This window comes from Podarcis vaucheri (assembly GCF_965113315.1).
Source record: "Podarcis vaucheri genome assembly, chromosome: 3".
Taxonomy (NCBI): Eukaryota; Metazoa; Chordata; class Lepidosauria; order Squamata; family Lacertidae; genus Podarcis; species Podarcis vaucheri.
The window spans coordinates 3,957,972-3,977,192 of record NC_138761.1 but is presented as its reverse complement, the minus strand read 5'-3'; the positions used below and the strand labels follow the sequence as shown (position 1 = coordinate 3,977,192).

The following is a 19,221-nucleotide window of genomic DNA, read 5'->3' as shown; positions in this document are numbered from 1 at the left end:
TGCTAGGTTGGCAGGAGCAGGGACAGAGCAATGGGAGCTCACTCCGTCGCGGGGATTCGAACCGCCGACCTTCTGATCGGCAAGCCCTAGGCTCTGTGGTTTAACCCAAAGCGCCACCAGCATCCCTTAGAAGCCCTGTTTAGGGAAGCTTTAAATATTTAATGCTGTATTGTTTTGAACACTCGATTGGGAAACTCAGCCAGATGGGCGGGAAGGAAGGAAGGAAGGAAGGAAGGAAGGAAGGAAGGAAGGAAGGAAGGAAGGAAGGAAATTCATGCTCCCATGAAGCCACTAGAGGGAACCGTTGACCCATTTTCCCCTCCTGCTGTATCTACAACGCACTTCAATGTTTCACCCACCAGATGGCAGTGTCTGTCCTTTCTCGTTCCCACATATGAGGCTTGGCTTGAAAGCAGACACATCTGTCTGTCTGTCTGTCTGTCTGTCTGTCTGTCTGTCTGTCTGTCTGTCTGTCTTTCTGTCTCTGTATTATAGATAGAGCAATGGTTATGGAGGGTGTTTAGCCACCCAAATGTTAACTTTCTTTTTTCTTGCTCGGGCAGTGAAAGGTAACGCCAGTGTGAATATCATGGTGAAAAGTTTCAGATTAAGGCTGAACTCTTCCGTTCACTTTCTCATTGAGTTCAGATGAGACTTACTTCTGAGTAGACACATGCAAAATTACACCGGAAGACAAGCAGTCCAGGGTTGCATTAGGGACGGGAGTTATGTACTGAGTTGAATAGGATCCAAAATGCAGCAGTCTGATTGGTCCTAGAACAATAGGATCCAAAATGCAGCAGTCTGACTGGTCCACAGGAGCCACCCAATCCAACTCTGGGTGGAAGTGAATTCCATAGCTGTCAAGCTTCCCTTATTTGGAAGGACAGTCCCTTATCCCAGCGCCATGTCCCGCTGCTGTCCCTTATTGACGGATGTCCCTTAAATTTCCCGGGTTTCAAAGGAAGCAGCTCCTCTCCCTCCCTCCCTGCAGGCCAGGGAGGAGGGAGGCTCCAACTGTGTTGCTTGGCTGCCCGGTCCGCCCCCCTCCGGCCTCCTCTCGCCAGCCTCGGCCCCCGGGAGCCCCTCCCTGCCGGGACTGGCGGGAGCCTCGGGCCCTTCTGCCGCCATCCTCCTCCTGAGCGTCTCTGCCTGGGGCCTCCCCTCTGCCTGTTGCCGCCGCTCTCACTAGGACATACTGTGGCTGCGCCGCCGAAGGACCCAGATGAGATGGGCAGCCTGGCACGGCCTATGAATTGCTGAGGGGCCTTGAGAGGAGAGCGAGGGCAACCATAGAGAAAGCAGTTCAGAGAGAGGAGGAGGAGGAGGCAGAGGCGCGGGCAGGTGTTCCAAGGGCTAACCATATTGGGGGAAAGCGGAGAAAGGACCGCAAGCGCTTCTCCCATAGATCTGTAGTGGTAGACTAGCATAGATGGTCTGATCTGTGGGTTTACTTCGGGCGCTATTCCCCCCCCCTCCTGCCACCCGGCCTGATGGAACTGAGAGCTGCAGATGGAGCATGATAATAATAATACTAATAATAATTTATTATTTGTACCCTGCCCATCTGGCTGGGTTTCCCCAGCCACTCTGGGCGGCTTCCAACAAAGATGAAAAATACACTAAAATGTCACATATTAAAAACTTCCCTGAACAGGGCTGCCTTCAGATGTCTTCTGAATGTCAGGTAGTTGTTTATCGCTTTGACAACTGATGGGAGGGCGTTCCACAGGGCGGGTGCCACTACCGAGAAGGCCCTCTGCCTGGTTCCCTGTAACTTGGCCTCTTGCAGTGAGGGAACCGCCAGAAGGCCCTCGGAGCTGGACCTCAGTGTCCGGGCAGAACGGTGGGGGTGGCGACGCTCCTTCAGATATACTGGACCAAGGCCGTTTAGGGCTTTAAAGGTCAGCACCAACACTTTGAATTGTGCTCGGAAATGTACTGGGAGCCAATGTAGGTCTTTCAAGACCAGTGTTATATGGTTTTGGCGGCCGCTCCCAGTCACCAGTCGAGCTGCCGCATTCTGGATTAGTTGTAGTTTCCGGGTCACCTTCAAAGGTAGCCCCACGTAGAGCGCATTGCAATAGTCCAAGCGGGAGATAACCAGAGCATGTACCACTCTGGAGAGACAGTCTGCAGGCAGGTAGGGTCTCAGCCTGCGCACCAGATGGAGCTGGTAAACAGCTGCCCTGGATACAGAATTGACCTGATGATCCATGGACAGCTGTGAGTCCAGAATGACTCCCAGGCTGCGCACCTGGTCCTTCAGGGGCACAGTTACCCCATTCAGGACCAGGGAATCCTCCACACCCACCCGCCTCCTGTCCCCCAAAAACAGTACTTCTGTCTTGCATGAGAGAAAAGATACAGAACTGCAGCAGCATCTTCGTAGCTTGGACTTCGTTTTGCGCGAAAAGTGGTTGCTGCTTGTAGTTCTTTAATTGCAGTGTTTCATCGGCTGGTGTCTTGAGCAGCAACCTCTGGAAACGAAGGGCTAAAAACCAGCACTGCTCTCCAAAATTATCTGGTCCCTTTTAACTGGTTGACTAAAATCCCTTATTTTGTCTGCTGGTCCCTTATTTTCAAATCTGTAAGTTGACAGCTATGGTGAATTCACAACCTGATTGGCCTACAGGAGAATCCCAGAATTAGCCAATCACGTGGGCTTTATATAATAATGTATATAAAGCAGACATTTCGAGGGAAACTTCCATTCCTTCTCACCACTATGAGGTGAATAAAGAGCATGAAATCCACACTCAACTGGGTATATTTCAGAGTTGTTCAGGCCACATCACATTTTAATGCAAACCTTCCTGATTCGTGTTTCCCAAATTCCCACCTCTCCAAATTTTGTGAGGCAGTGGACCAAGCACAAAATGCATATATTCGGGGAAAGGGTGCTGCGAAGTCTCTCACTGTAGGGAGATTAGGGTGTGCATAAGTGCAAAATGGCTACTGTAGAGTTGGAAAAGGTTCAGAAAAGGATCTGGAAAGAGGAAAGCTTTTCTCCCTCTCTCGTAACATTCATGTATGTCCATTGAAGTTGAGGCTGATGGGAATTGCAGTCCAACAAAATATGGAGGGCACCAGCTTGGCAAAGGCTGTTCTGTTGTCTCTGGCTTGCTTTTTGCATTTCTTGTAGGTATGTCCATTTGTTAACTTTTGCTTTGATCTATGTGTGATGCTCAGTCCCTGCTCCTGCCAACCTAGCAGTTCGAAAGCACAAAGTGCAAGTAGATAAATAGGTACCGCTCCGGCGGGAAGGTAAACGGCGTTTCCGTGCGCTGCCCTGGTTTCGCCAGAAGCGGCTTAGTCATGCTGGCCACATGACCTGGAAGCTGTACGCCGGCTTCCTCAGCCAATAAAACGAGATGAGCGCCGCAACCCCAGAGTCATCCGCGACTGGACCTTACAGTCAGGGGTCCCTTTACCTTTGCCTTTTTATGTGTGATACACCGCTTTGAGGGCACAACATCGTTGTATGATGCCTCGGTATTCTATATGAGTTGGTGGCATATCCATTTCTTTTTTAAGGAAAATCCGTGAGGAGGTCATAAATGGGAATAATGAAAGTTCTTCAGTGCCTCTGAGCATGCACAGAGTACCTAGCTTCTACATCCCGCCTTCTAGCCCCATGTGTGTTGGGATTAGCGGAGGGTAGACTACTTGCACTGTATCGTGTGAATTCCGGCCTCCCTTGAGTCCTGAAACGAAGCCTTGCTGCTGCTTTCTTTGCAACGGGTTCTGCTCCGTTAAAGAAATAATAATGTGTAGCAAATAATTCAGTCCCCAACAGAAATAAGCCTGTATAGCCAATAATTCAGCCCCCAACTTGGCAGCCTCATCTCGCGCCACGAACGACCCATAAATTTTCCCCAAACTACAATGAAGAGTTGTCATTTCCGCGCCTCTCCTCGTTTCGTGGCGTTGAGTTTTATGGGTCCCCTTCTGCTCCAAAACGCTCCGAATACAAAGGACTCGGATGCCATCTAGCATGCTCAAGTGCTTCCCAGAGCTCGTTCGATGAACGGCTGCGCAGGAAGTTCCTGATTTGGGGCAATCAACCCGTTCCAGGCTGCTGGGCCCGCCTGGCGATCTGGGGCTCATAACGGCTGTCAAACTCCTCTTCTCTGCCTGTTTGGGCTCCCTTCTCAGCCAAGGCAGCAGGAAACATTTCCCTGCCTCTGCAAATGGTTTATTGGGGGGGGGGTGAGTTGGATGGAGAGGCAGGCAGAAAGCACCCCTGTCATAGGCCTGAAATGCCAGCACCTAATACAGTGGTTCTCCAGGTGGGTGGTACTGCCCCTCGGGGGGGGGGACGGAATATTGGGGCACTAGGAGGCAGCATCTTAAAAAGGCACCTAGACAGCATCTTAAAAAGCAGAGACATCACTTTGCCAACAAAGGTCCGTCTAGTTAAAGCTCTGGTTTTCCCAGTAGTGATGTATGGAAGTGAGAGCTGGGCCATAAAGAAGGCTGATCGCCAAAGAATGGATGCTTTTGGATTCTGGTGCTGGAGGAGGCTCCTGAGAGTCCCATGGACTGCAAGAAGATCAAACCTCTCCATTCTGAAGGAAATCAGCCCTGAGTGCTCACTGGAAGGACAGATCCTGAAGCTGAGGCTCCAAGACTTTGGCCACCTCATGAGAAGAGAAGACTCCCTGGAAAAGACCCTGATGTTGGGAAAGATGGAGGGCACAAGGAGAAGGGTACGACAGAGGACGAGATGGTGGGACAGTGTTCTTGAAGCGACCAGCATGAGTTTGACCAAACTGCGGGAGGCAGTGGAAGACACGAGTGCCTGGTGTGCTCTGGTCCAGGGGGTCACGAAAAGGCGGACATGACTAAATGACTAAACAACAACAACAGGAGGCAGCAGCGGGAGCTGGAGGTGTGAAAGGTGTGACTTTGGAAAGCTGGATCAAGCCCATCAATTTTGCTGAATTCATTAAACTAAATAGTTTTAACTGGGTTTTGCACAAATGTGTAACGGAAAGGCGACCATTGCATTTCGCAACAGGGTCATTCCATATATCAAGTGCTCCAACTTTTTTACCTCACGTCATCCAATTTTATTAATATTTTGTACACCTGTTGAATGATCAAAACCAAGTTTAAATCTAAAAGGTTAGCTTTTTATCTCATCCTGTTTTTGAGCTTTGAGGGTTTGAAATTTCAAATAAAAAGATGATTTTTGCCTTAAAAGCTCAGCCCAGCATTGAGATATGTCAAAACTGAAAACATCAATCTCTTCAGAACGTCATGGGCTTTAATATGATATGTGACATGGTGGACTTACTTTAAATTTTAAATTTAAGTTACGAAATTTAAAAAGTGATTACAAAAATTAATATAATTCAAAAAATTCAAAATATGTATTATTTAATATTTCCAAGATCCACCTGCAAAATTTCATTTTGGGATCTCAATGGGATCACATGGGGGAAAATATTTTGCACATACATGTCTGCCTTATTGGGTTCTGTTTAGGATAAATGGGTCTTCTTGGAGTAAAATATGACAGAAGAAACAAGACTTCCAACTATAAGATCAGGCATTTCTTTAGAAAGTTATATACCCGTATTTTTCGCTCCATATGTGGATGTATGATTTTTGTATGACATGTGGATGTATGATTTTTGTGGTTCATGCTGTGGCCACAGACATGTGATTTGACGGTGAGTTTGGGGTGACCCAATGCAAAAATCCTGAGGATCCATGTGGATTGTAACCGCGTTTTTGAGCCATTGCAGCCCCACGAAACAGTGGATGCGTGGTTTTTTTGGTGCAGGCTGTAGCCATGGACATGCTATGTGATCTGATGGTGAATTTGGGATGACCCAATGCAAAAATCCTGAGGATCCATGTTCTTTTACCTCCCCCCTCCCAGGCAGCCTCCTTTATCACTAGTGTCCCTTATCTCCCTCCCGATTGCTTGCCGATCAGCTGCTTCCTTTCAACACTCCCTTCCCTCTTGTTTGCCTTAGTGTCTTTTCCTTAGCTGGAGCAGTTTTTTGCTTCTCCTTTTCTTCTAATTTCTCTCCTCATTGCTTTATTCTTCCTGTTTCCCCCCTTTGCAAGTTTGCTGTCTTTACCTCACCCTCCCAGGCAGCCTCCTTTATCTCTAGCGTCCCATATCTCCCCTCCCGATTGCTTGCTGATCAGACATTTCCCCTTACTTTTTAGGAGGAAAAAAGTGTGTCTTACAGAGTGAAAAATACGGTAATTAAAAGTTATCTGAAAAGCTAGTCAGCTTTTCTTTTAAAAACGTGTTCCAAAGCAGATTGATAGCTTGCTGAAATTCTAGGTTGAAACTTAGTTTAGATCATTTGACAAGTGTACAAAAATATTAAGAAAATTGGGTGACACAAGGTAAAAAAGTTGGATCGCTTGATACGGAATGACCCAACAGTGTGTGCCTGGCAATTCTGCTATTGAGAAGCCTTCTTTGTGGTGGTGGGGGCCGTTCGCAGTTCTTCAATTCTAGGTTCTAAGATCTCCTTGCTATGGATTGCGAGATATGAGTGAGGAAGGAACAGAGTCCAGGCGCTCCCATTGTGCCACCGCTGCCTCCTTCCAGCACTCGCCAGCTAATGCTGACCAGGCAGGAATATTAATCGGTGGAATTCTGCATCCCTGTGCGCTTATGACCCCCCCCCCCCCGCTAATCTTGCTAATACAATAGATTGGAGACCTGTCAGGTCTTCTGTTTCTGCTCAATGTTGTGGAAAACGCAAGCTGGCTTCTTTCTCAAAATTAAAGTACGGCTCAATTACCTATTGGCTTTGATTGCTAATGAGGTTACAAAAGAGGTGAATCCTGGGTTAATTAAAGAGGGGTGTGTGTGTGTGTGAGAGAGAGAGAGAGAGAGAGAGAGAGAGAGAGAGAGAAAGGAAGGAAGGAAGGAAGGAAGGAAGGAAGGAAGGAAGGAAGGAAGGAAGGAAGGAAGGAAGGAAGGAAGGAAGGTGTTATGTACTGAGTTGAATAGGATCCAAAAGGCAGCAGTCTGATTGGTCCTAGAACAATAGGATCCAGAATGCAGCAGTCTGATTGGTCCATAGGAGCCACCCAATCCAACTCCAGGTGAAAGTGAATCCGCAACCTGATTGGCCTACAGGAGAATCCCAGAATTAGCCAATCACGTGCGGCCCATTGTGTAAATAATGTGTATAAAGCAGACACTTTGGGGGAACTTCTATTCCTCACTACTATGAGCTGAATAAAGATCATGAAATCCACACTTGACAAAGAAAGAAAGAAAGAAAGAAAGAAAGAAAGAAAGAAAGTAAGTTAGTTAGTTTAAAGTACCCAGGCTAAAAACTGAGCAGTGTTTATTTATTTTTTTAAAAAAGATATTTATTAAAATTTTCAAGATATTACAAAATGAAAAAAAAGAGAAATACAAAATAAAAAAACAGTTAAAAACAACTCCATCTTTCTATTACTTATTTTTCATTAGCTTGTTTCCCGGACCTCCTCACGCCTCCCTTTTTTGTATTCCAATTCAGTTTGTTAGTTCAGCAAATCCTTCCCCTCTTTATTTATCCTAATCTTTAATCTTAAAATATTGTGACATTAAATTTTTACCTATTAGTAATCCATTTTTCATATTCCCTTATAGTATTACAGCTAAAAACCACTTAATTTCTATCCAACATCATTCTAACATTCATTAATTTTACAATATTTCTATAAATAGTCTTTAAACTTTTTCCAATCTTCTTCCACCGACTCTTCTCCCTGGTCTCGGATTCTGCCAATCATTTCCGCCAATTCCATATAGTCCATCACCTTCATCTGCCATTCTTCCAGAGTGTGTAAATCTTGTGTCTTCCAGTACTTTGCAATAAGTATTCTTGATGCTGTTGTGGCGTACATAAAAAAAGTTCTATCCTTCTTTAACACCAATTGGCCGACTATGCCCAGGAGAAAGACCTCTGGTTTCTTCAGGAAGGTATATTTAAATACCCTTTTCATTTCATTACAAATCATCTCCCAGAAAGCCTTAATCCTTGGGCACGTCCACCAAAGGTGAAAGAATGTACCTTCAGTTTCTTTACATTTCCAACATTTATTGTCGGGCAAGTGATAAATTTTTGCAAGCTTGACTGGGGTCATGTACCACCTGTATATCATTTTCATAATATTCTCTCTTAAGGCATAAAAACTGAGCTGTGTTTATTATGCTTTGGCCATAGGTGGGTGAAGGCATTGCAACAATCCGAACAGAAAACCAAATGGGCATGGTCCATACAAACACAAATCAAGAATGCTGTGCCTTTAAACAGTAAAGGAGCTTAAGATGGCAGTGAAAACAGACTTTTTAATAGAATAAAATAATCCTATCTCCACCTTCCCTCTTCCCTGAGTTCTTATTTGCAGATTCTCCTCTTCTTCCTCTTCCTCCCTCCTTCTAACTTTGCTTCCAGGTTTCAAGTCCTCTCCTCTCTGAGCTCACAGAATCCAGGCTCCTGCATACTCCAGCCTTGGGTTTTGAAGGGTCAAATCACCTAGGCAAGACAGAGAGGCGTCCATCGCCTTGCGTATCAGAGGGACAAACACCGCAAGGTTGAAGAGTTTTGAAGTACTGCAACAGCTGCTATCTCTGGACGGTGATGATAATGACGATGATGATTTCTAACTTGCCTTTCTGGCTTAGGACTCTCAAGGCACTTGGAAGTGAAAAAGAAAAATGTTAAAACATTATTCTATGTTTTCCTTGATAGGAATGCTTCCTCCCATCTCCACCCAAATTTTCTACTGTTTTAACTTCATTGTACAAGAAGCAACCATCCGTATTCAGCAGAACCCTCCAACAGAAGACCAAATGTCTACTTAACTGCATTTACCGTATTTTTCGCTCTATAGGACACACTTTTTCCCCTTCAAAAATGAAGGGGAAATGTGTGTGCGTCCTATGGAGCGAAGACGCCATAGCCCCACGACCCTCTCCCGGCTGGAGAGGTGATGCGCGGCTATGGCAGGAGCCTCTCCGCTGCGCCTTTCCGCTGCTCCCTGACCTGCTCTTTGGGGCTGGTGGTGGGCTTCCCCCCGCCAGCCCCAAAGAGCAGGTCGAAAGGAACCTGAAGCCTGGAGAGCGAGAGGGGTCAGTGCACACCGACCCCTCTCGCTCTCCAGGCTTCCAAGGTAGCCGCCTGAACGCACCTTAAACGGCACCTTGTTTTAGAGTCGGAAAACAAGAGGGGGAAAGTTCTCCCCCTCTCTGTGCAGCGCCTCCTGCCGCTTCACTGAAGGGGCGCTGGGCAGATAGGGGGAGAATTTTTTTTTCTTGTTCTCCCCCCTCTAAAACAAAGTGCGTCCTATTGTCCGGTGGGTCCTATGGTGCGAAAAATACGGTAACTTTTTCAGTGCTTTCCGTTTTCAAGCAAAGGCGTCATTCCTCAAGTTGCCATGTGCCTATAGCCAGTAGTTTGACTCATGCAACACATTGGTGACTAATAAAGGTAAAGGTAAAGGGACCCCTGACCATTAGGTCCAGTTGTGGCCGACTCTGGGGTTGCGGTGCTTATCTCGCTTTATTGGCCAAGGGAGCGGCGTACCACTTCCGGGTCATGTGGCCAGCATGACTAAGCTGCTTCTGGCAAACCAGAGCAGCGCACGGAAACGCCGTTGACCTTCCCACCGGAGCGGTACCTATTTATCTACTTGCACTTTGATGTGCTTTCGAACTGCTAGGTTGGCAGGAGCTGGGGCCGAGCAATGGGAGCTCACCCCGTCGCGGGGATTCGAACTGCCGACCTTCTGATCAGCAAGTCCTAGGCTCTGTGGTTTAACCCACAGCGCCACCAGCGTCCCACTTGGTGACTAATATACACACAATAATTGCCAAAATGATTATGCATTCTTTATCAATCTTCTGAGAAAAATACAAAATCTTAAGCAAAGCCACAGAGACTTGCGAACTACCCATCCTAAGTTGAACTTATAATGTCTGATTTCAATGGATTTTTCAAGTGCTTAACTCAGTCTATAGCCAGGTTGATTCAAAAGTAGTGATTTTTAGTGAGGTAGTGAAGCAGGTGATCTCCTGACTCTTTTTCCTTTAAGCGCAAACAGAACTGAATTCCCACCCCCTGCACCTCATTTTAGCTAGCAGCCCCTGAGTGCTGGAACTCCCCTTGCAAGTTCACGATACCATACCCTTCAACATTTCTCCAATTAAAATTGGGACGCCCCATTCCATAATGATTATCTTAACTATTCAAACTCCACCCATCCTCCTGGGTTGCCCCAGCCACTCTGGATGGCTTCCAGCACATATAAAAACATAATAAAGCATTAAATACAGAAAAGAATCTTCCCTATACAGCATTGCCTTCAATGAAAATAGGGACATCCCTGGAAAATCAGGATTGCAATACCAGCTCTTGCTGAATGCCAAAGGAGCATGGCCTTTAACATCTGAGAGGATGTTTTCAGAATGTGCCCTGTTCCTGGGACTGTAATTAAACTTTTTAAAATACTGAATTTTTAAATTCAAAACAGTTTACACACTGCTTAAGGACAGTCTTCTCCAAGCGGCTGAAAGGTAAAGGGACCCCTGACCATTAAGTCCAGTCACGAACGACTCTGGGGTTGCGGTGGTCATCTCGTTTTTCTGGCTGAGGGAGCCGGTGTGCAGCTTCCTGGTCATGTGGCCAGCATGACTAAGCCGCTTCTGGCAAACCAGAGCAGCGCATGGAAACGCCGTTTACCTTCCCACCAGAGCGGTACCTATTTATCTACTTGCACTGGCGTGCTATCGAACTGCTAGGTTGGCAGGAGCAGGGACTGAGCAACGGGAGCTCACCCCATCGCGGGGATTCAAACCGCCGACCTTCTGATCGGCAAGTCCTAGGCTCTGTGGTTACGCAAAAATTGGATGCTTCTGAACCCCAGTTCCTGGAAATCAAAGGAAGGGAGAGGGCTCCTGTGCCCGGGCCCGTCTTGCGGGTTTCCCACAAACATCAGGATGGCCCCTGTGAGAACAGGGCTCTGGACTCGCAGGGCCATTGGCTTGATCCAGCAAGCTCTTCGTCTGTTCCTGTTAACAATAAAATCTAAGAGCCACCAAAGGTCTTGCTCTGGTACCTGAGTCCCTGGTTTCCCTTTCTGCTTCTTCAATAACGTTCAGGCTGAGACCATTTCCCTTCTCTGCTCAGTTTTTTCTCTTCCCACCTTCCTGCCTTTCAGCTGTTTTGGAGACGATGGAATAGAGCGTGACAATATTAAGACTGCTGGATCCTTCTTTTTTCGGAACTGCAAAAAAAGACCAAACCAGACACACATACAGTCATACCTCATGTTACATCCACTTCATCTTACGTTCTTTCAGGTTACGTCCCGCGGCTACCCAGAAGTACCGGAAAGCGTTCCTTCCAGGATTTGCTGCTCGCGCATGCGCAGATGTGCAAAATGGCACCATGCGCATGCGCAGAAGCGGCGAATCGCAACCTGCGTGTGCGCAGATGCACCGCTGCGGGTTGCGCTCCTTTCATGTTGTGAACGGGCCTCCGGAACGGATCCCGTTTGCAACCAGAGGTACCACTGTATCTACGTAAGAGAGGAATAGCAGAGACCTTGACCATTCAGTCATTCCATTTACATTCCACCTTCCTCTTCCAAGGATCTCAAGGTGGCGTACATGTTTGCCCTCCCAATTTTATCCTCGCGACAACCTTTCGAGGTAGATGAGGCTCAGGGACGGTGACTAGCCCAAGGCCAACCAGTGAGTTCCATGGCTGAGTGGAGATTCGAACCCTGGTCTCCCAGGTTCCAGTCCGACACTCGAACCATTACGCCACACTTCACTGAAGTGTCAAGAAGCAATGGCTGAGCTGAAAGACCACCAGGCCACCATTCTTTATACCCAAAGTCAGAACCTTCCCCTTAGGGCAGTGCTGTAGAGCCTTTTCCATCCTGAGGCCCACATTCCGGGCAACTTCCGAAGGGCCACATGTAATTACTACTGTAATTCGCTCTATGCGGGGCTGCCCTTGAAGATGTCCCAGAAACTCCAGCGGGTGCAGAATGCTGCAGCGAGGCTCCTCACGGGGTCCCTGCCATGGGAGCATATTCACCCAGTGCTTTACCAGTTGCACTGGCTCCCGGTAGAGTACAGGGTCAGGTTCAAGGTGCTGGTTTTGACCTCTAAAGCCCTTTGTAGCTTAGGGCCCTTGTATTTACAGGACCACCTCTCCTGGTCTGCCCCACAGAGGACCTTAAGGTCCATGAATAATCATAGTCTAGAGGTCCCAGGCCCTAAGGAAGTCAGACTATCCTCCACCACGGCCAGGGCCTTTTCAGTGATGGCTCCAACCTGGTGGAATGCTATGTTCCATGAGACCAGGGCTCTGCAGGATTTAACCTCCTTCCGCCGGGCCTGTAAGACAGAGCTATTCTGCCTGGCTTTTAATTTGAATTCAGCCTGATTTTTTATTTCCCTTCTCTTCCCTCCCCCTCCCCTTTTATGAAGATTACCTGCTCTGAGAACCCACAGCTAATTCTCCCTTGGTCTCCTCACTGGCCCAAGTAGGACCAATTCAGCCAGCTAGCCCAGGGGAAACCCAGCCAGATGGGCGGGGTACAAATAATAAATTATTATTATTATTACAGTGGTACCTCGGGTTACGTACACTTCAGGTTACAGACTCTGCTAACCCAGAAATAGTACCTCGGGTTAAGAACTTTGCTTCAGGATGATGAGAACAGAAACCAGGGGGCAGTGGCGCGGTGGCAGCAGGAGGTCCCATTAGCTAAAGTGGTGCTTCAGATTAAGAACAATTTCAGTGTGGTGGCCTGGGAATCCGATTCAGAGGCTGAACCGGAGGAATCCCAGTCTGCACAGGAGTCCCCCACCTCCAGGGCTGGCTGAACTGGGGCAAGGCCTTGATTCTGAAGCGTCTGCACCTGTGCCGGATCCTGAGGAGCAGGTACCAGGTGAATCCACTCTGGCTCTGGAGGTGATTGAGGACCCATTGCCTACAGGTGCGCCTCTCCCAGCCCTGTCAGGGGAAGGCGAGTCTCCCCCTGGGTCCAGTAACCTTCCATCCTCTCCTGAACTGCAGAGGCTCAGGGCAGAGAGGCGGAGGGAACTGGTTTCTCCCAGGAGGAGTGCTCACCTTAAGGCCAGGAGAGGCGGGTCACCTGGGGGCCGGGACCGCCCCTGGCCTCAGAGAAGATAAAGGCCAGTCAGCCCGGTCCCAGGTTGCGGGAGCAGCATCCTTGAAGAGCTGTTTCGGCCAGCACCCAGTCCTGTTCCCCCAGAGTTCCTGTCCTTGCCCGGCTCCTCGCTTTGGACCCCGCTTCGCCCGTGGAGGACTGTCTGCCGACCCCCGACTCAGGTCCTGGACCTCGCCCCACGGTAACCTCCCCCCTGGGACCAGCACATTCAGGTTAAGAAAGGACCTCCGGAATGAATTAAGTACTTAACCTGAGGTACCACTGTATATTATTATTCTGGAGTCACAAGGACCACCCAAATCCCAGGAGGAAGGAAAGGGCATCCTTGTCAGAGGCAGATGTCCCTGTTTTCGTCTTCTTGAAAATCTCTCCGGAGCTAATATTGGGCCATAGTGAGGATGACGTTGCGCTTGATGGGTCTGACTCAGCCAGGAGATGTGCAGGTCCTTCCTGTAATTCTCAGTGCAGAGAGAAAGGAGGAGAGTACGCATGTTTTTCTACACACCTGGGAAAACTCGCGGTCGAGGATTTTTGGTAGCTCTTGCAGACGAACTGCTTGACAAACTGCCAGGGGAAAAGCTTTCTGAGCTGAATAACCTAGAAATAACAACAACAATACTTAGAATCATAGAATCATAGAATCGTAGAGTTGGAAGAGACCACAAGGGCCATCGAGTCCAACCCCCTGCCAAGCAGGAAACACCATCAGAGCACTCCTGACATATGGTTGTCAAGCCTCTGCTTAAAGACCTCCAAAGGAGGAGACTCCACCACACTCCTTGGCAGCAAATTCCACTTTAATGGTGCTTTACGGCAAACACAAGAGCCTTCAAGGTAAGTCAGCACTGTGACCCCTCCTATTACAGAGGTGGGGTGTTTGTGTCTGTGACTCAGAGGGGGCTTCACCTGAGCCCACCTGAGGCAAAGTTCATGGCAGAGGTCTGAACCTGGCGTTTCCTAATTTGTTGCCCAGCCTCTTAGCCACCAAATCTCAGAGCAGCTGTTTACTAGCTCCATCTGGTACACAGGCTGAGACCCTATCTGCCCGCAGACTGTCTCACCAGAGTGGTGCATGCTCTAGTTATCTCCCGCTTGGACTACTGCAATGCGCTCTATGTGGGGCTACCTTTGAATTTGACCCAGAAACTACAACTAATTCAGAATGCGGCAGCTAGACTGGTGACTGGGAGCGGCCGCCGAGACCACATAACACCGGTCTTGAAAGACCTACATTGGCTCCCAGTACGTTTCTGAGCACAATTCAAAGTGTTGGTGCTGACCTTGAAAGCCCTAAACGGCCTCGGTCCAGTATACCTGAAGGAGCGTCTCCACCCCCATCGTTCTGCCCGGACACTGAGGTCCAGCTCCGAGGGCCTTCTGGCGGTTCCCTCGCTGCGAGAAGCAAAGCTACAGGGAACCAGGCAGAGGGCCTTCTCGGTTGTGGCACCTGCCCTGTGGAACGCCCTCCCACCAGATGTCAAGGAGATAAACAACTACCTGACATTTAGAAGACATCTGAAGGCAGCCCTGTTCAGGGAAGTTTTTAATGTGTGACATTTTAATGTATTTTTAATCTTTGTTGGAAGCCGCCCAGAGTGGCTGGGGAAACCCAGTCAGATGGGCGGGGTACAAATAATAAATTATTATTATATTATTATTATTTCTTTGTTTGCTATGGCTCGTATCCAGCCAAGCCAAAGGCTTGGTCTGAGTTCACACTGCACCTTTAACGCACATTCAAAGCAGATTTTTCACCCTCAAAGAATTCTGGGCGCTGTAGTTTGTTGAAGGTTGCTTGGAACTTGCAACTCTATGAGGGGTAAACTTCAGTGCCCATAATCCTTTGAGGGAAAGGATGGGCTCTGATATTTTTTTAAAAGGCATTGTGTGTACACAGTCCGACTCTTGACTAATCAAGACCATTGATTTCAAAGGGTCCACTTTACAACATAGCCGGATACTACCCTACATTAATTCTATATGCTGTAAAAATATCTCAAGACTTTTTCCAATTTCCTTCCTCATGAAAACATCACCTGAAAAAAATTACCGGTAATTGCAAGTTTTTATTTTATTTAAAAAACCTTAATAATCTGGATTGTTGCTTTGGCAAATTGCCCTTTTTGGAAAGATTTTTCTTAAACTAAATGTATCTAAAGAGCAAATCTCAAATATCTATATCTATATATATATATATATATATATATATATATATATATATATATGGCATGGTTTTATTTCTCATACAGATATTGCAGCAAATGTTCACTCATCGCCACCAGTAAATGCAAATGCCTGGGTCCTTTAGGTCCTTTATTCTCAATAATAATGGAACTTACAAGTAGAGAACATTTTTATTTTTTTAAATAAATCTTTATTATTTGTAAAGGGAATATTTGCATGAGTCAGTACTTCATTATCTCTTTGTAGCTTTGTACTTTTATCCTTCCAATCTGTGATGCTTTTATGATTTAAATTTTTGGTACTTTGCTGCCCCCCCACCTTTATTATGCTTGCACTATTTTTGTTAATAAATTAGTTAATTGAAATTTTTATTCTACAACTAACTGACATTTATCGGTTCTACTTGCCTAGGCTTGTATTGTTTGCTATGTCACTAATTCTAACTTATGAAAATTATTTTTCCAAAATGTGGGGGGAGGGGGGCGGGCACGGATTTTTGGAAAATATAGCAGTGGAAGATTTTCTAGAAAATGCGCTCCTCTCCAGCACTGGTTAAGTTTGCATTTTAAATCTGCAAGGCTGCCATCATCCACATCTGGGAATGTTGTCAGCCGTTACATTAGTGACAGCTGTACGATGGTCCGCCAAGGGTTTATTATCCCATTATACATGCCTTGGTAAAGATGAGCACATTGTAATGAACTCTACGTGGGGCTTCTCTTGAAGATCATTTGGGAAAATCATTGGGCCCTAAATGCAGTTATTAACTGGTGAAGGTCTCACGGGTCGTGTGGCGCTGATGTTGAAACAGATCTTGGCTGGCTGTGTCTTTTGTTTCCCTGCTAAATTCAAGGCCCTGCTGAAAGCCCAAGACGTGTCATCAAATCACAGAACTGAACCCCCTGCAAAGCAGGAATCAGAGCTAAAGAATCCCTGTCAAATGCCCCCCCCCAACCTCTACTTTAAAACCTCTAATGAATTAGAGCTGGACCATAAAGAAGGCTCATCGCCGAAGAATGGATGCTTTTGAATTATGGTGCCGGAGGAGACTCTTGAGAGTCCCATGGACTGCAAGACGATCAAACCTCTCCATTCTGAAGGAACTCAGCCCTGAGTGCTCACTGGAAGGACAGATCCTGAAGCTGAGGCTCCAAGACTTTGGCCACGTCATGAGAAGAGAAGACTCCCTGGAAAAGACCCTGATGTTGGGAAAGATGGACGGCACAAGGAGAAGGGGACGACAGAGGACGAGATGGTTGGACAGTGTTCTTGAAGCTACCAGCATGAGTTTGACCAAACTGCGGGAGGCAGTGGAAGACAGGAGTGCCTGGCGTGCTCTGGTCCAGGGGGTCACGACTAAGCGACTAAACAACAACAACAACAACTTGGCTGCAGGTGAAGACTGTCTCAAGAACCCCACCACAAGAGTTCTAAATAACATTGGAGCGTTTCTGTCCTCCGGTCCTCTCTACCAGCCTTCCCAAGAACATTTTATTACTTTTATTATTCCCTGGATTTCTGATTCCTCCGCAAGAAACGTTGGCAAGATAATAGCATCGTAGAATCTAGAGGGGACCCAACCAAGGGTCATCTAGTCCAACCCCATGCTGCAGTGATAACTAAAGATTCCCTGACAGATGACTGTCTGTCTTCTGTTTAAAAGCCTTCAGTGGATAATCAAATCTTCGAATTGTAGAGTTGGAGGGAACCCCAGGGTCCTCTAGTCCAAACCTCTGCAGTGCAGGAGTCACAGCTACAGTATTTTTCGCTCCATTGGACGCACCGGACCATAGGAGGGGGAGAACAGGGAATTTTTTTTCTTGTTCTCCCCCTCTAAAACAAGGTGCGTTCAAGGTACATTCACCAGAGCTTGTGGGGCTGGCGGTGGGGCGAAGCGCTGCTTTCCCCCACCGCCAGCCTCAAAAGATCCCTGAAGCCTTTGGAGCGCAGCGCCCCGCTGCCCTGCAGAGGTTTGCGCGCAGCCGTCCCCAAGCTAGAGCAGCGAGATGGAGCCCTCCGTCTCGCCGTTCTGGCTTGGGAACAGCCTTGCTAGCTTCTGCAGGACAGCGGGGTGAAGGCACCGTCCCCAAGCTAGAGCAGCAAGACGGAGCGCTCCGCAGTGCTCCGTCTTCCTGTTCTGGTTTTGGGCTTAGCGGCGCAGCCTGCATTCGCTCTATAGGACGCACACACATTTCCCCTTAATTTTTGGAGGGGGAAATGTGCGTCCTATAGAACGAAAAATACGGTAAATAATCCTTGGTAGATGGCCATCCAACCTCTGCCTGAAAGGATGATATGGATGACCAGCTGACCAAGTGGTTAGAGCAGCCTTCCCCCTACCTGGCGCCACGCTCGCTGGTGGGGGTCGCAATCCAAGACATCTGGAGGCACCAGGTTAGGGAAGGCTGAGTCTGAGACACGGCGTAGGAAATGTAACAATTCAACATTAGAGGCACCTTGTTCCGTCCTCTTCTGGTCTTACTTGGGTGTCTTTGGCACTGTGGGGACGCTGTCGTAGATCTCATAGCTCTCTGCCCTCACATACAGGTCCCTTAAGCTATAGTGGAAGGGTCCTTCTGCCTCTATCGCTTCCCTCTCCTCTGCGGAATACTCCTCTTCCTCAAAGAGGACGCGGCTGTCGACAGGGCTTTTCGCTGCCTCCTCTTTCTCTTCCTCTTTCTCCACCTCCTCCTCTTCTGGCTCCTCTGGGAGAGGAGAAACCTCCTGGAGTTCAGGGTGTAAGGGGGGAAAAGGGAAGGAACTAGTCAGATGTAGCAGAAAAGTCTGCAGGGGCAGATAATTTTAAAAAAAATGTGTTTATTTACATTCCTCATGCAGGAGCCCAAGGCAGTAAACACACCACGATAAAACAACTCTTTAGGTGTTTTGAATTAATTTTATAATGGATGATTTTAGAGTGTTGTGTTGTGTTGTACTGTTGTACTGTTTTATTGTTGTTAGCTGCCCTGAGCCCGGCTTCGGCTGGGGAGGGCGGGATATTAATAATAATAATAATAATAATAATTATTATTATTATTATTATTATTATTATTATTATTATTTGCACCGTCTACTTTCCCCAAGCAACTGGTTATTGCATTGTTGCTTGCCAGTAGCGTAGCGTGGGGGGTGCAGGGGGGGGCCGGCCGCACCGGGCGCAACATCTGGGGGTTAGGGTTAGGGGGCGCAAATCCACGGGTTAGGGGGCGCAAATTACTTGCCTTGCCCCGGGTGCTGACAACCCACGCTACGCCACTGTTGCTTGCTTTTGTCACCAAAGAATTGTAGAGTTGGAAGGGACGAAGAGGGTCACCGAGTGAGTGCAGCCTCTTCCATGCATGAATCTTTTTGCTCCACACGGGGCTCAAACCCATGACTAAGAGACTGAGAGACTATTCCTCTACCAACTGAGCTGCCCCCCCTCTTTCATTCAGAAAATGAAATAAAAAGAAGGAAGGAAGGAAGGAAAAAAGGAAGAAGGGAGGGAGGGAGGGAGGGAGGGAGGGAGGGAGGGAGGAAGGAAGAAGGGAGGGTGGGAGGGAGGAGGGAAGGGAGGGAGGAAGGAAGGAAGGAAGGAGGGAGGGAGGAGGAAGGAGGGAGGAGGGAGGGAGGAGGGTAGGAAGGAAGACGGGAAGGAAGAAAAGGAAGGAAGGAAGAAGGGAGGGAGGGAGGAGGGAAGGAAGGAAGGAAAGAAGAAAGGAAGGAAGAAAAGGAAGAAAGGAAGAAGGAAGGAAGGAGGGAAGAAAGGAAGGAAGGAAGGGAGGGAGTGAGGAAGGAAGGAAGGAAGGAAGGAAGGAAGGAAGGAAGGAAATAAAAGGAAGGGAGGGAGGGAGGGAGGAGGGAAGGAAGGAA

At 47.8% G+C, this 19,221-nt stretch overlaps 1 protein-coding gene across 4 annotated transcripts in view; it reads right to left on the bottom strand.

Moving 5' to 3' along the window:
* Positions 1–8,164: 8,164 nt before the first annotated feature.
* The window catches only part of LOC309529521 (Golgi-associated RAB2 interactor protein 3-like), a 29,212-nt gene continuing 18,155 nt past the window's right edge, over positions 8,165–19,221 (bottom strand). The window contains exons 6-9 of one of the 4 annotated variants that reach the window (XM_082217817.1): positions 17,852–18,093; positions 13,691–13,782; positions 11,095–11,262; positions 8,165–8,675 (exon numbers count right to left, since the gene is read on the bottom strand). In XM_082217817.1, the coding sequence (XP_082073943.1) occupies positions 11,162–11,262; positions 13,691–13,782; positions 17,852–18,093 (435 nt within the window). In that variant the 3' untranslated portion in view covers positions 8,165–8,675; positions 11,095–11,161. Of the gene's footprint in view, positions 8,676–11,094; positions 11,263–13,690; positions 13,783–17,709; positions 18,094–19,221 lie in introns of those variants that run through there. The other 3 variants (XM_082217816.1, XM_082217818.1, XM_082217819.1) reach the window with 3 other exon arrangements.